The sequence below is a fragment of the Eumetopias jubatus genome, unplaced genomic scaffold (assembly GCF_037043125.1).
Source record: "Eumetopias jubatus isolate StellerSeaLion01/CBP00866 unplaced genomic scaffold, mEumJub1_p1.0 scaffold_1, whole genome shotgun sequence".
Classification (NCBI taxonomy): Eukaryota; Metazoa; Chordata; class Mammalia; order Carnivora; family Otariidae; genus Eumetopias; species Eumetopias jubatus.
This window is the reverse complement of record NW_028274807.1, coordinates 88,016,761-88,041,082: the sequence shown is the minus strand read 5'-3', so window position 1 is coordinate 88,041,082 and position 24,322 is coordinate 88,016,761. Positions and strand designations below refer to the sequence as shown.

Genomic DNA, 24,322 nt, shown 5'->3' with positions numbered 1-24,322 from the left:
CCACCCCTACCTCACAAAGGCAAGCAGTGTTGGGAATGTTTGGGCTATCTCTGATGTACCTCCCAAAATCATTTCCGCAAGAAAACATTGACACTGAAATAAGCTCTGTGTACTCGCCTTATGAATTCCACTTTCTCTTTATTCTACTCACAAACTCAATCATTCCCGCTGTTTCCAAATTACCGCTTTTTTTCAGTTACATGTTTATAGATGACTTCACTCTGCTATTCCTTCATTTATTCTGATCTGATTGTTGGAATTGTTTCCAATCAATGTGCTCCATGTTTTGTTTGGGCCTTTTCTTCCCTCCCAATGGGGAGGGCAGTGGGAAAAGCAGGAAGGAGCAGGTGCTTGGGGAAAAGTCCCAAATGTATTCGAACTGAAGTTACAGTGTAGGAAAATGTGCACTCCCAGCTTTTTGCATTTTTAATACTTCCATTCAAAAGAAGAGCAATGTTTTCGTTATGCAATTTGCTTAGGCTCCTTTCGCTATTTGTCTTGCACGGCAAGTTATCTGACTTCCTTCTTCTCTCACGGAAGTGGTGCGGCCTCCATTTAGTGGTCCTCCAGGACCCTGTACAATACGCTGTGTTGCCTTCCAGTCAGCCTCTGTGTAATCATCGCTAGATGAATTGCCCAGGCTACAGATGTTTCACTAATTATCTTTTCACCATGAGGATATGCAATCGCACTTGTATCCCTCCACACCCTCACTCATTACAATAATAATGTCCTGTTCCCTTTCTACAGCCTCTCTATTCTTCAGGACTCCAGAGTGCTCCAGAAAAACAGGAACTGTTTTTCTCCTCCCTGAAATTAGTTAAATGTTCCTGATGCTAAGTAATCATTTGCAAAGTTAAACAACTGAAGAGCCAGAAGTGAGAATTTCTTTGACTAAATCCTCAGGACCCAGACAGTAAGAGCAGCTCCCCCCAGAATGGACTTCACCAAACCCAAGCATGATTTTTTTCAAGGACTTCACAGGCCCAGTTTTCTTCATGTAAAACCTGTCCTATAAGACATAACTTCTAAGTAAACTCCAAAACTTAGAGATGGATTGTACTTGATTAATTCTGTACAGTGATGTTTAAACGAATATGGCTGGCCTCTTTATAGAGAGAAGGATACACTAGGCATCATGGGGGTCATTGTGCTATTCAGTAGAAAACTTCCTATTTCATTCATTCTTAATTTCTCCCATTTATAAAAGAGTTACATCATTTGTTTGTTTGTTTTCCCACATCACAGGAGCGTCATGATGTTTTTGAAGTAGAGTTCAGCCTTCACTAAATTTCTTGCCATCTTTCAAGTACTTCACACTCTCTTTTCTTCCCACCCTTTCACATCCCAGCCCACCTGTGCTTCCTGCACCTTTATGCCCGCTCATCCTTCAAGAGCCATTGTAAATATCACCAATCTCTTACCTAGCATCTGCCGTGAAGGGTTCTAGAAATAGAAGCCTTCAAGGAATTTATAATAGAGTTAGGAGGGAAAGACATGTGTAAACAAGTAAGCATTATAAAATGTGTAACCTGAATATAACTGGAGCACCACAGTGTTCATTCTCCATGTCCTGTTGATTCCAAAAAAGTACAGTCTAACTGAAACTAGACAATTGAAAGTAATTCCAAAATAGGTGAGGGGAGGGGGAGATAGAGTCTCCTGGTTATGGAATGAATGAGTCAAGGAATAAAAACTACAGCATAGGAAATATTTTAAAAAGAAAGAAAGAAATCCCAACTATTATGTGGTGCCATGAGAAATTATGTAATCCCAAAGAAGTATGGAATGAGTAACTCCTTGAGGAATACTTTCCAACATTGTTCCTCATCTACTTATTTATTATATCCATTCTTCACTGTCTCCTCCTCACAAGCATGTGAGTTCTATGGAAGCAGATATTTTGGTAACTCAAGAATGGAATGATACCTAGCTCACAATAGTCATACAGTAAATATTTCTTCATTTCTGATCCTTAAGATATTTTGTTCAGGGCGCCTGGGTGGCTCAATCAGTTAAGCGACCAACTTGTGAATTCATCTCAAGTCATGATCTCAGGGTTGTGGGATCGAGCCCTGCATTGGGCTCTGTGTTCAGTGCAGAGTCTGCTTGTCCTTCTCCCTCTGCCCCTCCCCCCTTCCTGTCTCTCAAATAAATTTTTTTAAAAAGATATTTTGTAACACCCAGTGCATATCTTTGTTTGGAAAAACAGTAGGTGGTCAAGAAGTACATGTTGTAAAACTTTAGGGAATAAATATGCTATATGCATTTGGGACCAAATGTTCAAGACCCGGAGCCTCTTACCTTCTTAGGGTGGACTCTGGGCCTAAACATGGGGTGGTCTTTGAACAATTTTGAAGATGAGTGTGATACTTTAAAACTGGGTATTGTTACATTCTTTCTAGCATTACTGGGCTTGATTTCCTTGCATGTCATTTTTCTGGATGGAGACAAAGAGAAAGCTGATGATACTACTGCTAAAAAAATATTTTCTTTCTCAATCTAATTTTTAAAATCTAGAAAAACTCAGTCTACTCACAACTCAACACATAGAACTCCTGTTATTTACCTGTATTGTATAATAAGATGTGTGTCTGAATGTATGTATGTATGTTCATATATGTATATATGTATGTATGTATGTATATACATTTTTTAAATGCTGTGTCAAATGCAAATGAGTAAAAGATATAGTATCTGGGGTCTCAAGGACTCATTGGTTTTATAAGCAAAACAAAATGTTATTTGCTATGGAGAGCTGTGTTCAATAACATCAGAATTCTTCCTTACTCTCTTGGGCCACAAATCAAACAAGAAAATAAAAGAGAAACTCTACTCAGCCTGATTGGCTGTTGCATGGGTTCAGTGCTTTCCTTAAGCAAACAGAAAGGAGTGGACAGGCAGTTTTAGTTTTTAAAAAAAAATGATATAATTTCTAAAACAGAAGGAAATGCAGGGCAGGTAGCAATTGAATGGCAACCAATGGGGACTTATCTAAGCAACACAAAACAAATGAGGCTGTAGATGACCAAAGGCAAGTTTTTTAAAACACATCTACTAGTTACCAAATATCACCTGATTACCATAATTTGAATTTGAAACAGGAAACCAGGATTTAGCAATATAATGTAGATATCAGTAGGGAACATCATACAGAGCCAATGCAAAAAATGGATATGAATTTTGATTAAAGCCCTTTTTAAAAGGCTTTGCTTTAGGGGATTCTGGGTGGCTCAGTTGTTAAGCATCTGCCTTTGGCTCAGGTCATGATCCCAGGGTCCTAGGATCGAGTCCCACATGGGGCTCCTGGATCGGCGGGGAGCCTGCTTTTCCTTCTCCCTCTGCCTCTCCCCCTGCTCATGCTTTCTCTCTCTCTCTCTGTATCTCAAATGAATAAATAAAATCTTTAAAAAAAATAAAAATTAAAAGGCTTTGCTTTGGACTTAATCTGATTAATTCCTCTCGATAGATTGCACTGTTCTGTTTGGTTTGGTTTTTTTCAAAAATTTCACTCTTCTTTCTATCATCTCCTTTCACGAGATGACTTTGCAATTTCTCCACTAGAGACAGTATATTTTCCTGGTCCACTGATGTTGGGTTTGGCCAAATGATGCTTTGTTCAGTGGAATGTGGGCAGAAGTGCCAGTGTGCCTATTCTGAAACTGGGCTTAACAGCCACCCCATGTTTCTATTTGCCTCTCCCGCACTTCTGCCAATAACATTAGAAGAACCTGCCCTGTCCTGCCTGTTGGACCAAGGAAAATGAAACACACATAGAGCTGACCTGGCCCATACCAGCAGTTTGGAGCCATGCTCTGCTGGTCCCAGCCTATCTGCAGATGTGGGAAGAGGAATAAAATGATGTCAACCATGAATTTTATCCAAGATCTTGACCCCAAAAATCTTCAGTAAACTTCTCAAAATTGCATTTTGTTTTATGAAGCTGGATTCCTCGTCAAAGGTGGGAAAAGCACCGGGGCTGCGAACAGGCTAGGGTAGGGCTGAAAGAGATGCAGCCCCCACAAATGAAAGCAATAGCCGAAAACAGGTGACAAATGAAAACATAAATCTACTTATGATTTTTAATAAATATACTGTAAGGTAAAAAGTATCATTTGGTGGCTCAGTTTAGTGTCTCCATGAATTCTGGCTGTAATTTATGATCTGACATTGCTGAATGACTACTGAGAATTCTCATTTCTTTCTGAAAAATACATTCATTGATTTTCATCATTGTACTGCTGGGGAAAATATTAGACAATGAAACTTGGTGACAATAGGGCAGAAGTACTACATACTAATTTAGCATGCTCCCTCTCTACGTCTGTAGAATGCGCACCAAATGTAAGACTTCAGTATTTCAAGGGCTAGGGCCTCTTGCAGTGTTGTAGGGTGAATATGAGTGGAGGCAGAGGGAGGACAGAAATGAGTGAGAAAGGCAGCTGAGACAAATATCTACCAGCTCTGACATGTGTCCCTACTTGTCACTGCTGACCAACATTGTGGGATAAGGGGAGAAGAGCTAAAGGAGGGAAGAAGAGGATGGCGGTGAGAATGAGAGAGAAGTTGTGAAGGCGCGAGGGGCGCTGTGGGCAACTGAAACGAGGCGGGCGGGTCACGGGAACAAGTCTCTGCTGTTACTGTTTGAAACAGATCAAAATAAAGAGAAACTGAACCACCCAAAAGAGGAGAGTGGGAACTCTCACTCTTAGTCTCCCTAATATTCAGTGAGTACCCACCAATGTATCCTCCGTGGACTCACTGAAGAGAAGAAAGACATGCATAGAGCCCCAGAAGCTCCTATCCTCCACAGCCACTGCCTTGCTCCCTCTCACTTGGCTTTGAGATCTTAGCAAGTAACTGGCTCTGCAGGGTAGTTGAATGAAAGAACAGATTGACTCCGGAAACTGAGCTCCAGAGACCCCTCTTTCTACCAAAGGAATTTTCTCCAGCAGGAAACTCCATTGTTACATAGCCACAGGGTTGTTCCCTGCCCTCTTTCTCTGTAAATATTTGAAGCATTATAGGGGAGGAGTCCCTCTTTACCAGAGCCCTCTCTAGGAAGCTTTTAATCTATCTAGCCAGGCTTCACATTCTCTTCTCTGGGATCTTGGAGGCTTTCTGTCTTTAGAAAGAAAGCAAACAAGCTAAACAGTAGATACAAACACCTTGAGTTACGAGATCTGAAAATAGGAATCTGGGTATTAGATATGCTCTGGCACATTTCTGCTTGGAAGTTTTTTTTCCCCTTAAACTGTAAAGTGCATTTATTAATAGTATTCAATTCTGCTACAGAAAATAGGATGCAGAAAGAATGAAGTTCATAAGATATGCTGATCACAGATAAAAAATATGAGGCATATTCAACTGTCATAGGTAGAACAGTGTTCACTGAAGTTGGCCAAGAATCAGCTTATAACCATGATACACTAAATAGATGGATGGCATCCCAGGAACTAGATAATCCCGAGGTTCTAAATCCACCTCCCATTAATCATCTCCATCCTGGTCCCACATTTCCTCTGCCCAGAAATTCAAATAAGATCCATAGTTGCTCGTGAGGCTAACTGGCAACCTACAGCTATCAGCCCAGCTAACTTGCCTCTACATCTTTCCTGGATGACAAACATGTATATTGGCCAAATATACCTCCTATCTGATTGAGTCCCCTTGATTAACATCAGCTTGCCTCAATAACCACACCATCAATAGAAGAAAGCTGTTGAGGTAGAGAAAGATGGACAGAAAGAGACAGAGAAAAACACATGAATATTGCATACTCTAGAATACAGGTAGGATGGTCCTCCCACCCCATTTTCACCTTATCCTACATGCATTAGCTTTTCCTATATTTCCCCTTGCCTTTCACTGTTTAATTTTATTCAATAAACCAATATACCATGATTCAAGCATCTTAATTTTGTCTTTGAGCTTCTCTGTTGTTCTGTGACCTCTGGGATACCTTGCCTCATAATATAGTTGGAGGCTATCTTTGCTTCCAGCACTTGAGGTAATTTCCCATACAACAAAATAACATTTTACACCATTTTATACAGACACTACTTATACATATACTATATGCACAAGAGGAGTCCACATATGTGTGTTTGTGCATACCTCCTTTGTGTGACCAACAAGAGTTTGGTTCAACATACTAAGCTGAAACTCCTTAGTATGGCCAAAAAGAGCCTCTCACTTTAAACACTCATTACTATTCCAACCTTCCATACCACTATCCCCACCTGCTCCATACAGGTTATATACCAAAAAGACTAAGTACATGAAACGGTCTCAGTCATGATGTACACTCTCACTCCTTAAAATCTTTGAATGTGAAGTTCCTCTGCATAAAATGTCCCTCTGTGCCTTTTGAAATGTTGTTATGAGTGGCCCAATGATAGCCTCTGTATAGTGGCCTCTATTTGTATAGTGGCTGTTTATTCACAGCAGACTGAGACTGAGACCCATTCACTCAAAAACTTGCTTTGTCGACCTCACATTTACACATCCAATAGTTCTTTTTAAGATTTCATTTATTTATTTGAGAGACAGAGAGTGAGAGAGAGAGAGAGCGCATGGGGGCGGGCAGAAGAAGAGCGAGAAGCAGACTTCCCACTGAGCAGGCAGCCTGTCATGGGCTCAATCCCAGGACCCAAGATCATGCGTGACCTGAGCCCAAGGCAGACGCTTAACCGACTGAGACACTGAAGCGCCCCTACACATCCAATTGTTTTAAATACATCCCTACAAAGCAGATTTTCAGCCAGTTAGAGCCTGCTGCTTTGCACACCCTACAAAACTGTGCCCAACATCTGTTAAGCATGGATAAAATAGACCCTGCATTTATAAAGACCCCAAGCCACCACTGTCCTCTGCAGCTCTCAGATCCAAAGACTCCCTGCTATGCAGCTGAGCAACAGTACCTAGACCTGCAAGTCCCCTCTCCAGTCCCCCTCTCCTCCAGTAGTTCCCTTGCCCTCCCCTTCTGGATGGTTTCCACCACCCCACTCCACCCTAGAGCCACCCACCCCAGCCCCCTCTGACTCAACTCCCACCTCAACTACCACACCAATCCCTGTGCCTTGTAGCTTCTCAACGGACTCCTCCTGTGAGTGACTTCGACTGCTTGCAAACCTGTCAGAGCATTGACTAAATAAAGTTTGTCTGTGCTACTGCTACCTTGTGGTCATATCTCTTTCCTTCATCAGCCCTGAAATCCTTCACCCTATAAATAGCATTTATATATTTTAAGACTCCGGGACAAATCACCTTCTCTGCGAAAACTTTTTTTTTTTTCTGCGAAAACTTTAATAACATCTTCAAATAGTCCCTTCCTCCCTTTTGCTTCCATAGTATAATCTCTTTATTATAGTACTTTCTCCATTATAATGTAACATCTCTCCAGACTATGAGTTCTAGAGGGCATAAACAATACCTATTTTATTTTTACCTTCCTTGTTCCTAGAATTGGATTTAGCAATGGTAGATTCTCAATAAATATTTTTCCGAATATTTTTTTCCAAATAGTTAAATGCTAATTTACTATATGAACTCAATCAATAAGTATGGTGAGAGGACAATCAATATGTAACGCATAATACGTGTGTGTAATCAGTATGGATAGGGACAGAGTTGTCTCTGCAAGCAGCTTATGCTTACCCTCTACAAATAGATCTGGGCATCTATAGCCCTCTGAGAAGGGAGTCCATCCCCTACTCACTCCTACCTTCATCAGCCAAACATACTATTGAGTGAAAATGCCGAACTGGGTAGATGTGGTGAATTGGTTTAGGATAGAAAAGAGTTCAACATAGATTTTAAAAATACACTCAAGTATGATATATGGGAGTAGAAAGGCTCAAAAAGAACACCTATCACCTACATGGTATGACAGGAGTATAGTAAAAAGGGCAACACAGTCTGATGGATCTGAAACTCCTAAAGGACCTCAAGCCATACAGAGTTTCCTCAAAACACCATGGTTCAGCATAGAAGATCTAAAACTCCTGAAAGACCCCAAACTCCACAGAATTCCTCATAGCACCATGCATGGTACAGAATAAGAGATCTGAAGCTCCAAAATACACCAAGTTCTATTTAATTTCTCACGGCCCCACAGCACAGCACCCAAGAGTACAGATAGCTAGATGGGAGTTCTGTGACAGGTGAGGCTGTAATGGCTTCCCAGGGAACCTTAAGCATCCCCAAAAGGAACTAAGATGTTCCCCATATTGCAAGAGTCAAGTGGATATGCTTTTAAACACGGGAGTTCCATAAAGGTTTCGTTGTCTCTGTAAGGCACAAGGAAAGTTGATGTGATGTGGACCATGTGAGCTTAACACCAGCTGGGTCCCCAGGTCTTCAGGGACCACCAGTCAGGACTAACACAAACACAGCCAAGTGCTATATATCAGCAGCAGATGCCAGCAAGGACAGCTAATGATAAATGAAGACCAGACGCCACCATTTCTCAACCACAGGGTAGCACTATATAAGTTGTTCCCTCAAGTCTCCATCTTTTCAGGATGAGGATGAGTGGAGGAAGTGGAGTTGACTGAGAAAGCCCAGAAGTGACTGACATTAATCTGAGTTATGTAAGATTGAATTTCTACCACTAGGCCAAATAGCCATTCACATAGAAATTAACTTCATTATATGAAAATTTTAAAAGAAAGTATTTTGATACACCATACCTTTTATACATATTTCAAGTACCTACTATGTGCAAAGCACTGTGCTGGGTGCTTGGAGGATACAATGCTGGGTCAGACACCATCCTTAAATGAGTCTAGTTTGGGCAAAAATGTGATCACACAAAGTGATCCTGTCAACCTGAGATGTTTTACAAAGAGAATCCAAGAGCTCTAAGGAGGTTCACGAAGGTCAGAAATAATATTGATGTCATTTATTCGGGGAAGTTTCATGAAGAAGAGTGCCTTTGGAGGAACAACAATGAAATTCCAATATTTTGAGTGTCCTTTAAGACTGTAATAAAGCATTTACATTTACAGGGATCAGATTTGTACAAGCAGATGGCAGACAAATTATCTATTGATTTAATGTTGCCTTTTCTAAAGCACTATCACCCACGTGTTGACTTGAAGCCATTGCAAAATCACCATTTTTGATGTCTCCATAACGAAGCAGGAGGGTCAGAAATAGCATTTAGCGTCAGAGGACTTGAAACTGAACATTGTAGCACCAACAATCAAGAGAACATCTAAAGATAAACTTTAATGCTTTCACCTCAGCTTTCACTATTTGCTTCCTCTCAACTGCACCAGAAGTAACTAAGAGATGGTCACATTCCTGTAACCATGGAAGTTCTCAGCCACTTGAATGACACTTGAAACAGGCCCAGCAAACAAAGAGGGTTACTCTTCAAAGGCCACAGTACCGGTCAGAGGCCAAGGTAGGAAAAAACTAGGAAAATGCCAGCACAGAGACTCACGTGATCCTCGGTGGTATCAGTCATAAGATCAGAAATAAGGAAGAGAATGTACACCAGGCAAGGTAGTTGACAATGTTCTTTGAAAGTTGATTCAATGTTTAATTGACTCTCTGAACCACTTGGCTACCAAAATGAACAAGTAAGAGATAAAAATAGAAACTGGGGAGGAAAGATGAAACCTCTCAGCTGGACTCTAAGACAAGCTAAATGCAAGATCATGAGCAAGTGTTTCTGCTTTTCTGGGTCTGTTTCCTTGCTGATCTGAAGAAAATTAACTGAATGGTTTCCATGTTCCCTTCCAGCTACGGAAGTTTAATAGAATCCCCGTACAAATAAAAGGAGTGAAAAAAATAACTTAAAAAATTGTCTAGGAGAGGAAGGGGACAAAAAAAGGGGGAGAGGGGGAGAATGAAATAGGGGAGAGTGAAATAATTTTTTTCTATTGCCTGTATAAATATTTCAGTTGTAACATGCAGTTTGCTATACATTCTTACCCATGATGTATTCTTGTTTCCACTAAGACCTAAATCCAATGCCTTATAACCCAACTCACATTGACAAAATGTGGTTGGTAGAATAGAGAAGAACCTAGGCATTTCTTGTCAAAGTGGATGTTTTATCTCAAAGACTAGAGTCACAAAGTTGAGCCATGCTACATAATATTCCTGAGAAATGTGTGCAATAATTTTTATCAAACCTACATTGTTTCATTTTGGTTTTGCTTTATGTGGATCATTAATCCCAACTATACTTGGTCTTAAGCACATAAAAGCTGACCTCTGTTACCTGCAGTTCTCATTCTATTCACCAAAATGGCATATCACTACATACTGATGTCTTTTCCTTTAGAAAATCCTCAGTTGTTCAGAAAAGACAATAATATATATCTTTGTTTAAAACTTCTAAAATGTTTATGCTATTTGTGAGCACCATTACTGAGCCATGTACAGACCACACAGGCATTCTCTTATTCCTCCAATTCTTTTACTCTCCAAAAACACTAATATAGATATAAAAGAGCCCTAGAATCTAACATTATTATATTAGCTTCAGGTTGGGATGCCAACTTACCATGAAGTCTCACTAAATTCACAGGTATGAAACACACCTATCACAGTCCCCTAACACGGGAGCTCATATTCAGTGATAAATTTCTCATGCAAATGAAAAATCTCCAAATGTGTATGCTCAATTTACCATGCACAATTTAAAATACATAATACATATACATATTATTAATATACGTTTATATAAATAAATATTATATATAAATGTTCTACAAATAAATGTGCTCTGATTATTAAGCCAGAATCTATAAAGGATACTAAGTTAAATAAGGCACAATTCCCAAACTCAGAAAACTTACAAACTGGTTAAAGAGATAAGACTGGAGGATTACTTTTCTATATGAAGTATTAATAAAAATAACAACATTTACTGACTATTCACTATGTAGAAGCCACTTTTGCACGACACTTAAATGTATTGAGTTATTTAATTGACACAATAACTTCCTATGGTAGGTGCCATTGTTAAATTTATTCTATAAATAAGAAAAATAAAGTTTAAAATACACTGTTTGTATTTATAAGATGTTTTATGTAAGCCTCACGTTAACCACAAAGCAAAAATCTACAGTAGATTCACAAGAAATAAGAAGGGATCAAAACATACCACTGCTATGGACAATTGTCAATTCACAAAAAAGACAGCAAAAAAAGAAAATCCCTGAGATTTCGTACACTGAAATTATAAGACATTGATGAACGAAATTGAGGAAGACAAAAATAATGGAAAGATATTCTGTGCTCATGAATTGGAAAAATTATAGTTAAAATGTCCATACTGCCCAATGCCACCTACAGATTCAAAACAATCCCAATCAAAGCTCCAATGGCATCTTACACGGAAAGGGAAAAACAATCTTAAAATTCATATAAAACCACAAAAGATCCCACATAGATAAAGCAACCCTGAGAAAGAACAACAATGCTGGAGACATAGGCTTCCTGATTTTAAACTTTATTATAAAACTATTGTAACCAAAACAGTATGATACTGGCATAAAAACAGACATATAGACCAATGGAACGTAATCAAGAATTCAGAAATAGGATCGGCTTGAAGCGGCCCGGTTGCGGCCTGCTGGACCATGCTGAGCGGAGCGCGCGGCTGGCTCGCCTCAGCACTGCGGGGTCCACGCGTGCCACCGTTCGCGGTCGCCCGTAGGTGCCTTCACACGTCGGGGTCCCAGCGTCCGCGGACAAGAGCGAGAGGCCCGGAGACCCACCCCGCGCCTTCGACCCGGCGCTGCTCGAGTTCCTGGTGTGCCCCCTCTCCAAGAAGCCGCTCAGATATGAAGCATCGACAAATGAATTGATTAATGAAGAGTTGGGAATAGCCTATCCAATTATTGATGGGATCCCTAATATGATACCGCAGGCAGCTAGGATGACACATCAAAATAAGAAGCAAGAAGAAATGGAGCAGCACTAGATCATAATTAAAAACAGCAACACACATAACTAAACTTTCTTGATACCACTTACCTTTTTAAAAGTCAGAGTGGCAGGTAATAAGTGGGGGAGAAGAATGTTTCTGTCTCTTCCTTCGTTGACTGTCCTTATTCCGTTGGTCTCTTTAGCAGGACTGTCCTACTCAGCCTCCGTGGAAGAAAACTTCCCACAGGGCTGCACTAACACAACCAGCCTGTGCTTTTATAGTCTGCTCCTGCCCATTACCATACCAGTTTATGTGTTCTTCCACCTTTGTACTTGGATGGGTATTAAACTCTTCAGGCATAATTAATACAACCAGAGCCAAGAGGACATATATGTCATGTCTATCTCTGAAAGCTCAACTACATGGAAATACTGGAAACCCACTTAAATTGCAGGAAAGGTGCTTTGCCTTGCTTCTCTCAGAGGTTTAGGACTATGGGAGGCCTGAGCTGCAAAAGTTTCTTTTGCATTTTTTGTTCTGCCCTTGTTTTTTGAAAATTCTAATTTATAACTACTGTATCAGAAGAAACACTTAAGCAGTTTCTTGTTGGAAATTAACAGTCCCAACCACTACCTAATGACTTTCTTACCCTATTCATCTAAAAATTAATTAAAATTTTTATATGTTTATTTTAAAGTATTTGGCAGAGTTACATGTTAAGGATGACTAAAATAATTCATTTCAAAGGAGTTATGTTGGAGTAGTTGTAGAGAAATGTATTTGAGCTAGTGTGCTATAAAACTACAATAAAAGGGAAATTTCATGCACTTGCAAACATTCTGAGTTTGTAAAATTATCTTTGTTTGTCATCAAATGCTTACATTAGTAATAATAAAACAAGATGACACTTTTCCATTAAAAAAAAAGAATTCAGAAATAAACATCATAAACAGTCAACTAGTATTTGACAAGGAAGCGAAAAATACTCAATGAAACTTCAGCTGAAACTCAATGAACTCTCCCACAAATGGTGCTGGGAAAACTGTATAATCGCGCAAAAGAATAAACCCGGACCCTTATTTTGGACACAAAATTTAACTCAAAATAGATTAAGACTTAAACGTAAGATCTAAAACTGTAAAACTACTAGAAAAAAAGGGGAGGAAAGCTCCTTGATATTGGTCTTAACAATGATTTTTCGCATATGATACCAAAAGCACAAGCAACGAAAGCAAAAATAAACAAGTGGGACTACATCAAACTAAAAAACTACTGCACAGAAAAAGAGACAACTAGAAAAATTACAAGACAACGTATGGAATGGGAGAAAGTATTTGCAAACCATCTATCAAACAAGGGGTTAATATCCAAAATATATAAAGAACTCATCCAACTCAATAGAAAAATAAACCAAACAATCCAACTAAAAAATTGGCAGAGGACTTGAATAGATATTTTTCCAAAGAATACATACAAATGGCCAGTAGGTACATGAAAAGAGGCTCAACATAACCATTGATCAAGAAAATGCAAATCAAAACCATAATGAGATATTACCTCACATCTGTTAAAATGATGATTATCAAAAAGACAAAAGATGACAAGTATTGGCAAGGATGTTGAGAAAAGGGAACTTTTATGCACTGTTGATGAGAATGTAAATTGGTGCAGCCACTTTGGAAAACACTATGGAGTTTCCTCAAAAAATTAAAAACAGGGGCACCTGGGTGGCACAGTCAGTTGAACGTCCAACTCTTGGTTTCAGCTCAGGTTGTGATCTCAGGATTGTGGGATCAAGCCCTGCATCAGGCTCCTGCTCAGCACAGAGTCTGTTGAGATTCTCTCTCCTCTCCCCCTCCCTCTCCCCCCAGTCCACGCTCTCTCTAGAATAACTAAATAAATCTTTTTTAAAAAGTTAAAGACATAACTACCCTACGATGCAGCAATCCCACTTCTGGGTACGTATCCAAAGGAAATGAAATCAGAATATTGAAGAGAGAGCTGCTCTCCCATGCTCATTGCATCGCAGCATTATTCACAATAGCCAAGACACAGAACCCAACTGTTGTCCATTGACCAAAAAAACCCTGAGTGTCCATGATGAATGGACAAAGAAAATGTGGTGTGTGTGTTTCTGTGTGTGTGTGTGTGTGTGTGTGTATTATATATGTGTGTATATAATGTGTATATATGTATATAATCACACACACATCCAATGGAATGTGATTCATCCATAAAAAAAGAAGAAAACCTTGCCTTTTGCAATTGCATGGATGCACCTTGAGGGCATTATGCTAAGTGAAATAAGTCACACAGAGAAATACAAGTACTGTATGTTCTCACTTATATGTGGAATCTGAGAAAGCCAAACTCAGAGAAATAAAAAGTAGAATGGTGTTTGCCAAGGCTGGGGACCTGGGGGAAAGTGGTGAAGGCGGTCAACAGGACAAACTTCCAGCTAAAAGATGAGTAAGTTCTGGGGATCTAATATACAGAATGGTAACTACAGTTAACAATTCTATATTAAATACTTAAAAATTGTTGAGAGTAAATCTTAAGTGTTATCACCACACCAAAAATAAATAAATAAATACATAAATAAGGTAAGTATGTGAGAGGGATGGAAATGTTAACTAACTTTATTCTAGTTATCATTCCACAATATATATGCATACCAAATCATCACATCATATACCTTAAACTTACTTATATGTCGATAATATCTCAATAAAGCTGAAAAAATAAATAAGAAAAACGGATATAGAAAGGGTATGTAAATCTCACACACATAAAAGTCAAAGTCAGAATTCTAAGCAGGCATTTGTTAACCATTGTGCTATATTGCATTAATACACCAGACACAGTATAAACAAGGGCACAAGGCAGCCAATTATCAATTAGCAAATGAGTGTTACAAAAAATGTGTAGTTAAGGATAATATGACATTTGATGAATCCTTGCTACATTTAGGTTTTGTGCAATCCAGAGCCAAGACAGTGAATATTTATACTTCATGCTGTGGGTTTTAACACCAATGGTTTAATGTTTGATTACCACCTACTTTATGCAGAGCCTCAATGACTTACTTCATAAAATAAATTCCATATGTGTCAACTGCCAGGAACCCAAAATGTATATCATTGCTCATTAATACATTGAAGATTTTACCAAAAGTATTCTCTTAAAGTCTTCTGCATCTCAAGAGGGAAAAAAGAACCCATTAAAAGCACAGTTCTTCTGCTTAGTTCCACCTTGAACTATGTAACAGTTCAGCCTAAAGCAGCAATCACCTAAGAATTTATGCTACATGTACCCCTCAAGATCTACAATTAAAACAGCAAACCTTCTGTTATTTTCTTCTGTCATTTTCTATGCAAATCTACCATTTAGTCAAAGCCAAATATCTGTCTTGACTAAGGTCTTACTAAATTGAATCTTTACACTGCTTTTAGAAGCAAAGCAAAGAATGGAAACACACAATGAGCTTTAGTCCTAAAGTACTCCACAATACTGAAATTGCAATCATTTAAATAGTCTCATTTCTCCAAAAGGAAACAGAATGTATAGGGAAATGGAAATTTTAATTCACTATGAAGAGCCTAATTAGCTTTGCAGATAAGAACTAAAGGTTTGTGTGGGTTTCTCCAGCCTGCCCTAACCTCCCAGGCTACTCAGACAGATCATTAAATAAATTCATCTGCAGTTGGTGCTGTTGGCCCCACAAAAGTGACCAGTGGCTCTGCTCTGGCCAAACCAGTAAATAATAAAATTGAGACTGACATAATTCCTAGGAACCACTATCTCATCACAACATTTCTAGCAACCTCTGTTACCTAAGAGAGCTCTGCATACTCTTCCCTAGTGTCTAAGCCCACCCTCTCCTTTAGGGAGCAATTCAAGCCCCACCTCATACATGAAGGGGGTCCATAAATGCCCCCATTTCAGGGGACTCACTCTACTATGGACCTCTGGGACATGTGTCTTCTGCATCTCTCAGCTTTTGTTGTTCTATATTAAGAGCAGAATATACCCTACCTGAGCACAAGATGTTTCTGCTCTAAGTTCCTTTGTATCCTTAAGTTCACCTAGGACAGTGATTTGCACATTGTAGCGGCTCACAGCTTCAGAGCATTCTTCTTTAAGCAGAATTTGTTAAGAGCCTAGTTTTTTAGACTCTAAGAAGTATAAAGAACTTCATTAAAATAGGATACCACGCCTCACAAGGAGGTGTAATTGTGAGGCCCCAGTGTGCTTGAGAGGCTCTGGGGGAATTTTCTGGGCTAAACTGGCAAACACCACATTCTCTAGTCTATAATATTCAGGCAGGTTCATCCTCAACACCTTTTAAAACTTCACAGATCTCACATTCCCCCTCTAAAGATGTGTTTTACTTCCCTTACATTCCTGTTTTATTTATTTCCTATGATGCTTCTCTAGGACAAAGAAATTTTTAAAAATTAGACCAAAATATAACCTAGAAAGGTCCTATATGAGAATTTTTTTCCAAGGAAAAGGGCAGGTAGAAAGAGTACCTTGGGCCTGGGCAGAAATTTAAAATCACAGGATAAGAGTAAGAATGACTTTGATTTCAAGTGACAGGAAACCAATTTGAACCAAATAAAGGGAGAAGAGTGGGAACTTTTATAGGAATTCTTAGTATTCTCATGAGATGCAAGTTCTGTAGAGCAGCTCACATCAGTTCTTTAAATGCCAGTATTTCTCTCTCCATTTCTCATAACTCATCGTGGCTGCCCTCCACATGTCTGTTTCATGTCTCTCTACCCCATCGTTCCTTCACTTACCCTGGCTCTCACATTCTCTCTCACTCTCTGCTTCTCTTGTCCATACGGCAGTAAACTTGGCCACCAGCAGCTCTGAAACGGCACATCTCATAACTTCAGTTATCAGACAAGTCATTGAAGATGTTTCTCAATTTTAGTCCAAAGTCTTAGAAGAAGATGCTAATCGGCCTAGTTTTAATCAAATGCCCAAATCTGGAACTAAGGACTATAGCCAAGAGATAAAGTCACGTTGTCCAAAATGGCTGCCCCACGATAACCACAGAAGTGGGGATAAATCAGAAAAAGGAAAGAGGGGATCTAAGAAGAAACAAAGTATTCCATGTGGTAGATTTGACCGTTGGCAGGTCCCCTACCTCCAAGAGGAGGCCCTTTTGGTAATTCCTTGTCTGTTATATTTTGCAATGAAACAGAATGTCAAAATGTCTTCACCAGCAAGTAAGGGAGTTTCAGTCATCCTAACTGGACACAGTGGTCATATGCTCCTACAGATCGATAGATATATTCAGCTTATATTTAAGTCACAGTGAAGAAGTCCTGACTCCATAGAAGAACACAGATTAAATAACTGATTAAAGCCTGGTGATAGTTACATAAATTTATGGTATGTCAAGAAAAGAGTCTTCAGCCACTAAGATCATGCTTCTAAAGAAGTTGGAATTATACACAACAATGCTCACAACAAAAATTGCAGTAAAAGAACAAGGTGTAGAACTTCCATAACCTAATTCCAAATGCACAATATGTTGAAAATATTCCAATACGGCAATAGTTATATATGGATGTCAGGGTTACAATGAGTTTTATTTTCTTCTCTATATCCTTCCAGTATTTTCTGGATTTTTCCTACCAAAAGCTCTATTATTTTATGATCAGAAAGATAAAGGGTTAAAAAGCTTAGTAAAGGGATCATTAAAATGTTTGATATGTGTCCCTAAAGGGTGAGTTGCTCCATATGTACCCAGGGAGCTATGGTTCAGGAATTTTGCTGTTCCCCTGGTTATCAGCGATACTGCCCCCATTTCAGGGGACTCACTCTACTATAGACCTCTGGGACATGTGTTTTCGCATCTCTCAGCTTTTGTTGTTCTACATTAACAATAATATAGAACTAATAATTTTGTTGTTCTATATCACCAACAGTTCTTCTGTTGGTGAACCCAGAGAAGATTTGCCAGAAAATGTACTAAGTTGTTGGGGATGAAGAGAGGATCGAAGGAAAGAGGAAAGTCTGAAAACGGGCCAAGTGCTCCCTCCACGTCCCATAAACAGGCATCCCCACTTCACAGACAAGCTGTGAACCCAGGCCTGCCACACTGACATCATTATCCTTGCATCTCCTCTGTGGATCAATCCCATAGCCATAACCTTTCTCTACTCCCTGTTGCCCTATTGAAACAAAGAATGTTCAGCTGCTTTCCTTTCCTATAGTCCTGCCCTGCCCAAGCCCCTAATCACAGAACCAGATCAAGGGAACCACTTTTAGTCCAGCAGCAGTGAAGACAAAGTCTTGGGCCAGGTTCCAGACAAGTCTACTGGACATTTATAACTGGCCTTACAATTCCCTAACCTTAACTATCCTGAGGATCAAACACTCTCTGTAGGTCTGTGATCTTGCTCTTGGATTAGCAGTATCAGCTTAACTTTTAACAAGAAAAGAAAAAAATCAGTTATAAGCTTACAAATTCTGTGAGTCTGTAAAGTTCAAGGGAATTCTCCAAATTTATAATCCAAGGCAGTTCTGATAATCATAGAGTCCTACACCCTGACAGAGGAGTGAACATTTAAGTGATGAAGACTCTTTCTTTGTGTTTACCAAGATGGACATTCAGGCAACCTTTGTCCTCCCCAGTCTTTCAATCTGGAGAGCATTTGAGAACCAGGTCAATTACACTCTTCCCTGGGTGGCTGAAGCAGCTTTAAAAAAGGTTGTTGTCACTGTGTCAGTTCAAGTGGAGAGAAACAGAAATATGACTTGGGAGTCTCAAAAGGTATTAGGCAGCATGTTAGGTAGAAATTAAATTCCATTTGCTGGGATTCCATATAATGCCCCAAGAGAGCAAAAATGTTCAATTCTCTTTATTAGTGCTGGATTTACGGTTCAAAATGACGATTAAATTAAGAAAAAAATATCAAACGTGATGTTCTAAATAGCTCTTTAAATTCAAGATCCTCAGCCATGTGCTTCAGCATCTGATCTGGCCTCCCTGATCCCAGAGTCTCTCCGGAACTAATCTGTTGAGTCATTGCTACTGAACCAGTTTTTATAAGGCTATTTTCATCATGCTAGCCCTTTGCTCAGAAAACCATACAGCTTTTGAATATCCATGAAACAAATCTGGAGCCCCCAGCCCAGCTCTTGAGGACTTCTCAAATCCAGCCTAACCACGCCCAGCCCACCAGTGGCTCCAACACATCTTCTTCCCCTGACCTGGGATGGCACTTCTTTGTCCCACAGACATGTTCCACCTTACCCCAGCCTCTGGCCTATCTCTGTGCTGGTCACCTCCACTCCAAGCATCAGAATCTATCCTCAATGCCCAGGGAAGCCCTCTCTCATTGTTAATCCTTCCATGGCCTTTCCAGGCCACATGAGTCTCACCCTTCTCTGAATTCCTGTAACCCTGACTGGCCTGACAGTTAACATTCACTGACAATCCACTACAGGCTGGGCTCTCTACATGTTCTTTTGCAATATTATTCCATCTCATTTTCAGAAGAACCCTGTAAGACAATCACTATTACCTTATTTCATTGTCAGTGAGGGAAGTGGGATGTTAACATAATTTAGTTCCTCTGAGAGCATGAGCTCTACAGAAGCCGTACTATGTCATTTCCTGCACACATCCCCTCCTTACTGTCTAGTGACTGGTGCCCTTAAAATATTGTGTTTTACTCACAAAACATTACAGAATTTAAGTGGAAAAGCTAAAGTCCAAATCCGAATCTGTCTCCAGACACTGTGGCTTTATGTGCACATACAGACACAGCAATGGGCAAGAACTCACTACAGATAGGCTGGTCGTGTGCTATCGCTCAGGGTAAGCGCTCCCAAACTCTACCCACGCTGATCAGTGCCAGAGCCAGCTGAGTGCCACAGGAGCTTTAGCACACACTCCCTACCCACAGTCTCCACACACACGCACAATATAAGGAAGAGCCCCGTGCAGGCTGTGCAGTGGCTACGTCCAGGAATCTCCCAGGCACCATCACCACCCCACCTCCCGCCACACTGCCACTCTGAGCCCCTCCGACATGGACAGAGAAGTGCTGTTTGTTGCTGCTGTGAAAAGAGTAGAGCCAAGGTAGCCAAAGATCACCCTTGTATATACACATATACCTGCCCTCCAACACTCCCAAATGGACTCATGCAATGAATATAATCTGCTCGGCTTTAAAATCTCCATGATATTCACATCAAATTCAGATGTGACTGAATTTGCCTCTAGTACACAAAAATTACAGAGGATTCATATTAAGTGAGACCTACTTGTTTCCATGGGTAATGACCAATAGTGTCAACCTATGCATCGCTATAGCCCTTTGCTATTTGAGGGTCTGAATCTCTGGGGGTCCTGATAAAAAGCATGGATACTCACTCATATGGCTTCTGAATTATGACATCTTAACAGTCTCCAAGTGAAAATAAATTTAGAAAAAGTAATGTCCTATATAACACTCCTAATCAAAGGGTAAATCAAAATCATATGCCTTATTTTTTTTTTTTCAATTCAACACAAGGAAGTATTGACTAAGCCTGGAGCCCTATGTTTTAATTTAACATGTCCATGATACCTGCTGGATCCAAGAACATTTCATCTGGCTCCTTGGCTCATGGTACTCACTGTAATAAATAAAGATTTTCTTATTAAAAATAATGTTCTTATCCAAGAAATTTTAATAGATCAATATTCACAGATCTGCTTATTATACATCCTCGTTTCAACCGTACAGAAGCATTGAATTAAATGCAATGAAAAATGAAACAATGTGTCAATGCTTAGTTGTTTCTCAGCTTTTGGGATTTATGGGGCTGCAACCATAATTAGTTGATGGGAATGTAAAAGAATCAAAGACTATGAGATGGTGTTCAAGTGAGGTAGGAGAGAACACACTCCTGCCCAGCTAATACATGGGGACAGTTGCATACTGTTCCTCTAAGTTTACATATTGACTTCAATCAATTCAAATACCGAAAGGCTCCCCTCATTCTAATATCTGTTCTCCTTTCTCTGGAGTTCTACATACCTCCCTCTCCCCTACTAGACTATGCACTAACTGAACGCTGAGGTGAGCTTTTATTCACCTTTGTATCTTCCCATTCCCAGCACTGTGCTTGCAGCAGGCCATGTGCCTCTTAGGTAAACAGTGGGGGAACTGAATTTCCGGAAATAAAAAACATGAGAAGAATTTCACTTGGTTAAATAATTAGGGCCTTTACTGGGGCCTACTCAGTGCTGAGTGCTGGACCAGATATCTCACAGGTACCAGCCTTCATCTCCACAACAGCTCCAAAAGTTGGGGTTTTTCACAGAGGAGGAAGTAGGCTTGAACAGGGTGAAAAGCCTGGTCCCACAGCTGTCAGGGGTAAAACAGTCCCCAGAACCAGGGGTGTCTTTCCATCTCGAGCAGGCTGCTTCTTTGAAAATATAAACCAAGGCCCAATAGCCCTTCGTAGAGGTCTGCACGGGCCCCTTCTTCCCACCTCCCCCACGGGAGCCCGTGATCTCCTGTGCCACTTGCAGCCCCTTCTTCCCCCAGAGCCTCTGTCACTGCCTGCTGTGTGTGGGCGCCCGCGTGCCCCCAAGGCAGCAGTTAGAAGTCAGCCACCCACAACTTCAGCTGCCAACGTTTTTAAGAAGGCAATGAAATTAGAGTGGAGGTTTGGGAATTCCCATGCCATGACGTGGTCTCTGCGGGGTTCCGTCTATCAAGACTCAGGAAGAGTAGGCTGTGCAGACTTCAGAAACTGTCATTCATTTGATGGCTTTGAATTATTTCTTCTGGGAAACCCATTGCTGGGCTCAAGGCATTATCGATTTCATCTTCTCCTTCCCAGCAAAAAGCCTTACTGCCAAACTTCCTGCAGAAGCATAATTAAAAAATCCATTCCGAGACCATCTTTATTTACAAACCTACACACCATACTTGCAAAATGGAAAAGTTTTTTTTTTTTTTAATTTGAGTTATACCATCTTATAATAGTCCCAAAGAAGTGTTGAGGCCTAAAAAGCAAACTGCTTTTTGCAGAGACGACTTCAATGGGGACTTTAAGTCAGGGTCGACCTCATACTAATAATCACATAGTTCCATTCTCTTGGCCCCAGCAGAGATCTCATGAGCTTTTCCAACTTAATAATAAAAGCCACCAAAATCTCTCTTAGAAATCCATAGGCCTCCAGTGGAACAATTTAGTTGTTACCAAGGCTACAAGGCTATCCACTCTAAGTTAAAATAAGGAAAACTAATAGGGGAGACAGGTTACTTCAAACCATTTTTCTCAACCTTTGCAGGGTCCTAATGATTGTCTGGGTCTATGTTTTATCCAAATAAAGAATGGTTCAGTGCACATGTCTTAGAATTACACTCAGTATCTTAATTACTTTTTCTCCCCTTTCAATGAATACAGACATAAAAGAACTCATGGAGTACAGTCTCTCTGTAATTCTCTATAATATGAAATGAAAGGCATTGCAAGTGTCTCAGTATAATTACATAGTCTAGATTCATTGTTTGATGTTGTGACCATATTTACTAATTGGATCTAACTTTCCCAGGTTTTTTTTCTTTTTCTTTTCTCAGATGCACAAACTTCAAAGCACAGATTTTATAATGTAACAGACCTGGGTTTGAGTTGATAGATCCCCACCTTTTCCCAGCTTCACCCAACTCTATGAAGTTATTAAACCTCCTGCAATATCAGTTTCTCCACCCATATAATGAGAACAATTAGCCTTACCTGCAAGTGATGCTCTGCAGATAAAATGAGAAATTATAAGTAAAATACCTTGCATGGTATCTGCTACATTTTTAAGAATTTTCCCTTAAAAAATTATTTTCCCTTATATTTTAAGAATTTCCACTTTGACTTCCTAAAACTATAGTGTAGTGGTTCATCCTTGCATTTCTGCTTCATTTGAACATGGTAGTTTTTCAAGTAACACAAAGCAAAAGTATATTGGTTCTCTATTTCTGTTTTCTTTGAAATCTTCACTTTACGAAAAAAGATCCTGTGATGCATGCCTGTCATGTTTCCTTTCATGTAATAACTTAGATGAGTGATTTTCTCAGCAGTAATCATGTCAAAATATGAATGGATAATTGCTATGATTCTGTTTGTTGACAGATTTAAATAAAATGTCACATGAATATAAAATCACTTTTCATATATTCTTGTGAATGATGCTGCAGTGAGGATAAGCTTTCAAATAATACAACAGGGAAATAAACACAAAATTACTTACTTTTAATTCCTTCATTCTTTTAACAAGAGAAAGGCATTAATCAAAGTATTAAACCTAAGAAAAAGGAACTCTATGAGTCAGTTCTTGAGTATCTACAGTTGCATAACTGCCCAGTTAAACACTGAAGAGAATCTTGTATTCAAATTTATTAATAAAAAGGGATAACATGGTGAAATGGAAAGATATTGGGATTTGGTCCTGCTTCTGCCATTAAGTCACTTTATTACTCTGGGGAAATCATTCATCTCATTGAGCCTCAAGATAGAGTTTGTGTCAAACTAGAGCAAGTGTCATCCTACTACAGCCTACGTGTCAAACACTACCCGCTACCTACTTTTGTAAATAAAGTTTTATTGGAATACAACCATGCCCATTCATTACATATCATCTATGGCTTCTATTGCATTACAGAGGCAGAGTTGAGTGGCTGCAAACACAGACCAGGTGGCTCACAAAGCCTAAAATATTTACTATCTGGTCCTTACAGAAATTTTAAGTTTTGACGAATTTGAATTTGACAATTTTTTATGCTTTATGACTTTGGATTCTATTTAAGAAACAAACTACTCCAAGGTCAGAAAGATTTCTCTTAGAAGTTTTAAAGTTTGAGATTTACAGTTATTTGTATAATTCATCTCAACTTAATTTTATATATAATGCAAGTTAAGAATTCATTTTAATTTTTGGAATAGTGATATCCCATTGTTCCAGCAATATTTATTGAAAATACTTTCCCTTCTGGGGCATCTGGGTGGCTCAGTCGGTTAAGGATCTACTTTCCTCTCAGGTCATGATCCTGGGACCCTGGGATGGAGTGCCACCTTGGGCTCCTTGCTCAGTGGGGAGCCTGCTTCTCCCTCTCCCTCTGCCTGCCACTCCCCCTGCTCCCTGTGCTTGTGCTTTCTCTCTCTCTCTCTGCCAAATAAATAAATAAAATCTTAAAAAAAAAAAGAAAGAAAATACTTTCCTTTCTCATTGGATTGCTTTAAAAAGCTTTGCTGAAAATTAATTGGCCATATATTTGTAGTCTATTTCTCAAAGCTCTATTCTGTTCTACTAATCTGTGTGTTTTGCCATATGGCAATACTACATGGCAATAATTATTGTAGATTTATAGAAATCCTTGAAATCAGGAAGATTACATTCTACAACTTTGCTTTTTTTTT

The 24,322-nt window shown here is 39.5% G+C and overlaps 1 protein-coding gene and 1 pseudogene across 1 annotated transcript; both read left to right on the top strand.

The window, feature by feature from the left end:
- The first annotated feature begins 11,603 nt into the window (after positions 1-11,603).
- On the top strand, positions 11,604-12,019 carry LOC114207089 (protein preY, mitochondrial pseudogene; annotated as a pseudogene).
- Positions 12,020-12,025: 6 nt separating this feature from the next.
- LOC114207090 (phosphatidylinositol N-acetylglucosaminyltransferase subunit Y-like) lies at positions 12,026-12,369 on the top strand. Its single transcript, XM_088018963.1, has one exon. It carries the CDS (start codon positions 12,044-12,046, stop codon positions 12,257-12,259), a length of 216 nt encoding a protein of 71 aa, XP_087875089.1. The 5' UTR covers positions 12,026-12,043; the 3' UTR covers positions 12,260-12,369.
- The last annotated feature ends 11,953 nt before the right edge of the window (positions 12,370-24,322 follow it).

Coding starts and splice junctions, on each gene's coding strand:
- LOC114207090 (XM_088018963.1), top strand. CDS start 12,044: ATGTTTCTGTCTCTTCCTTCGTTGACTGTCCTTATTCCGTTGGTCTCT.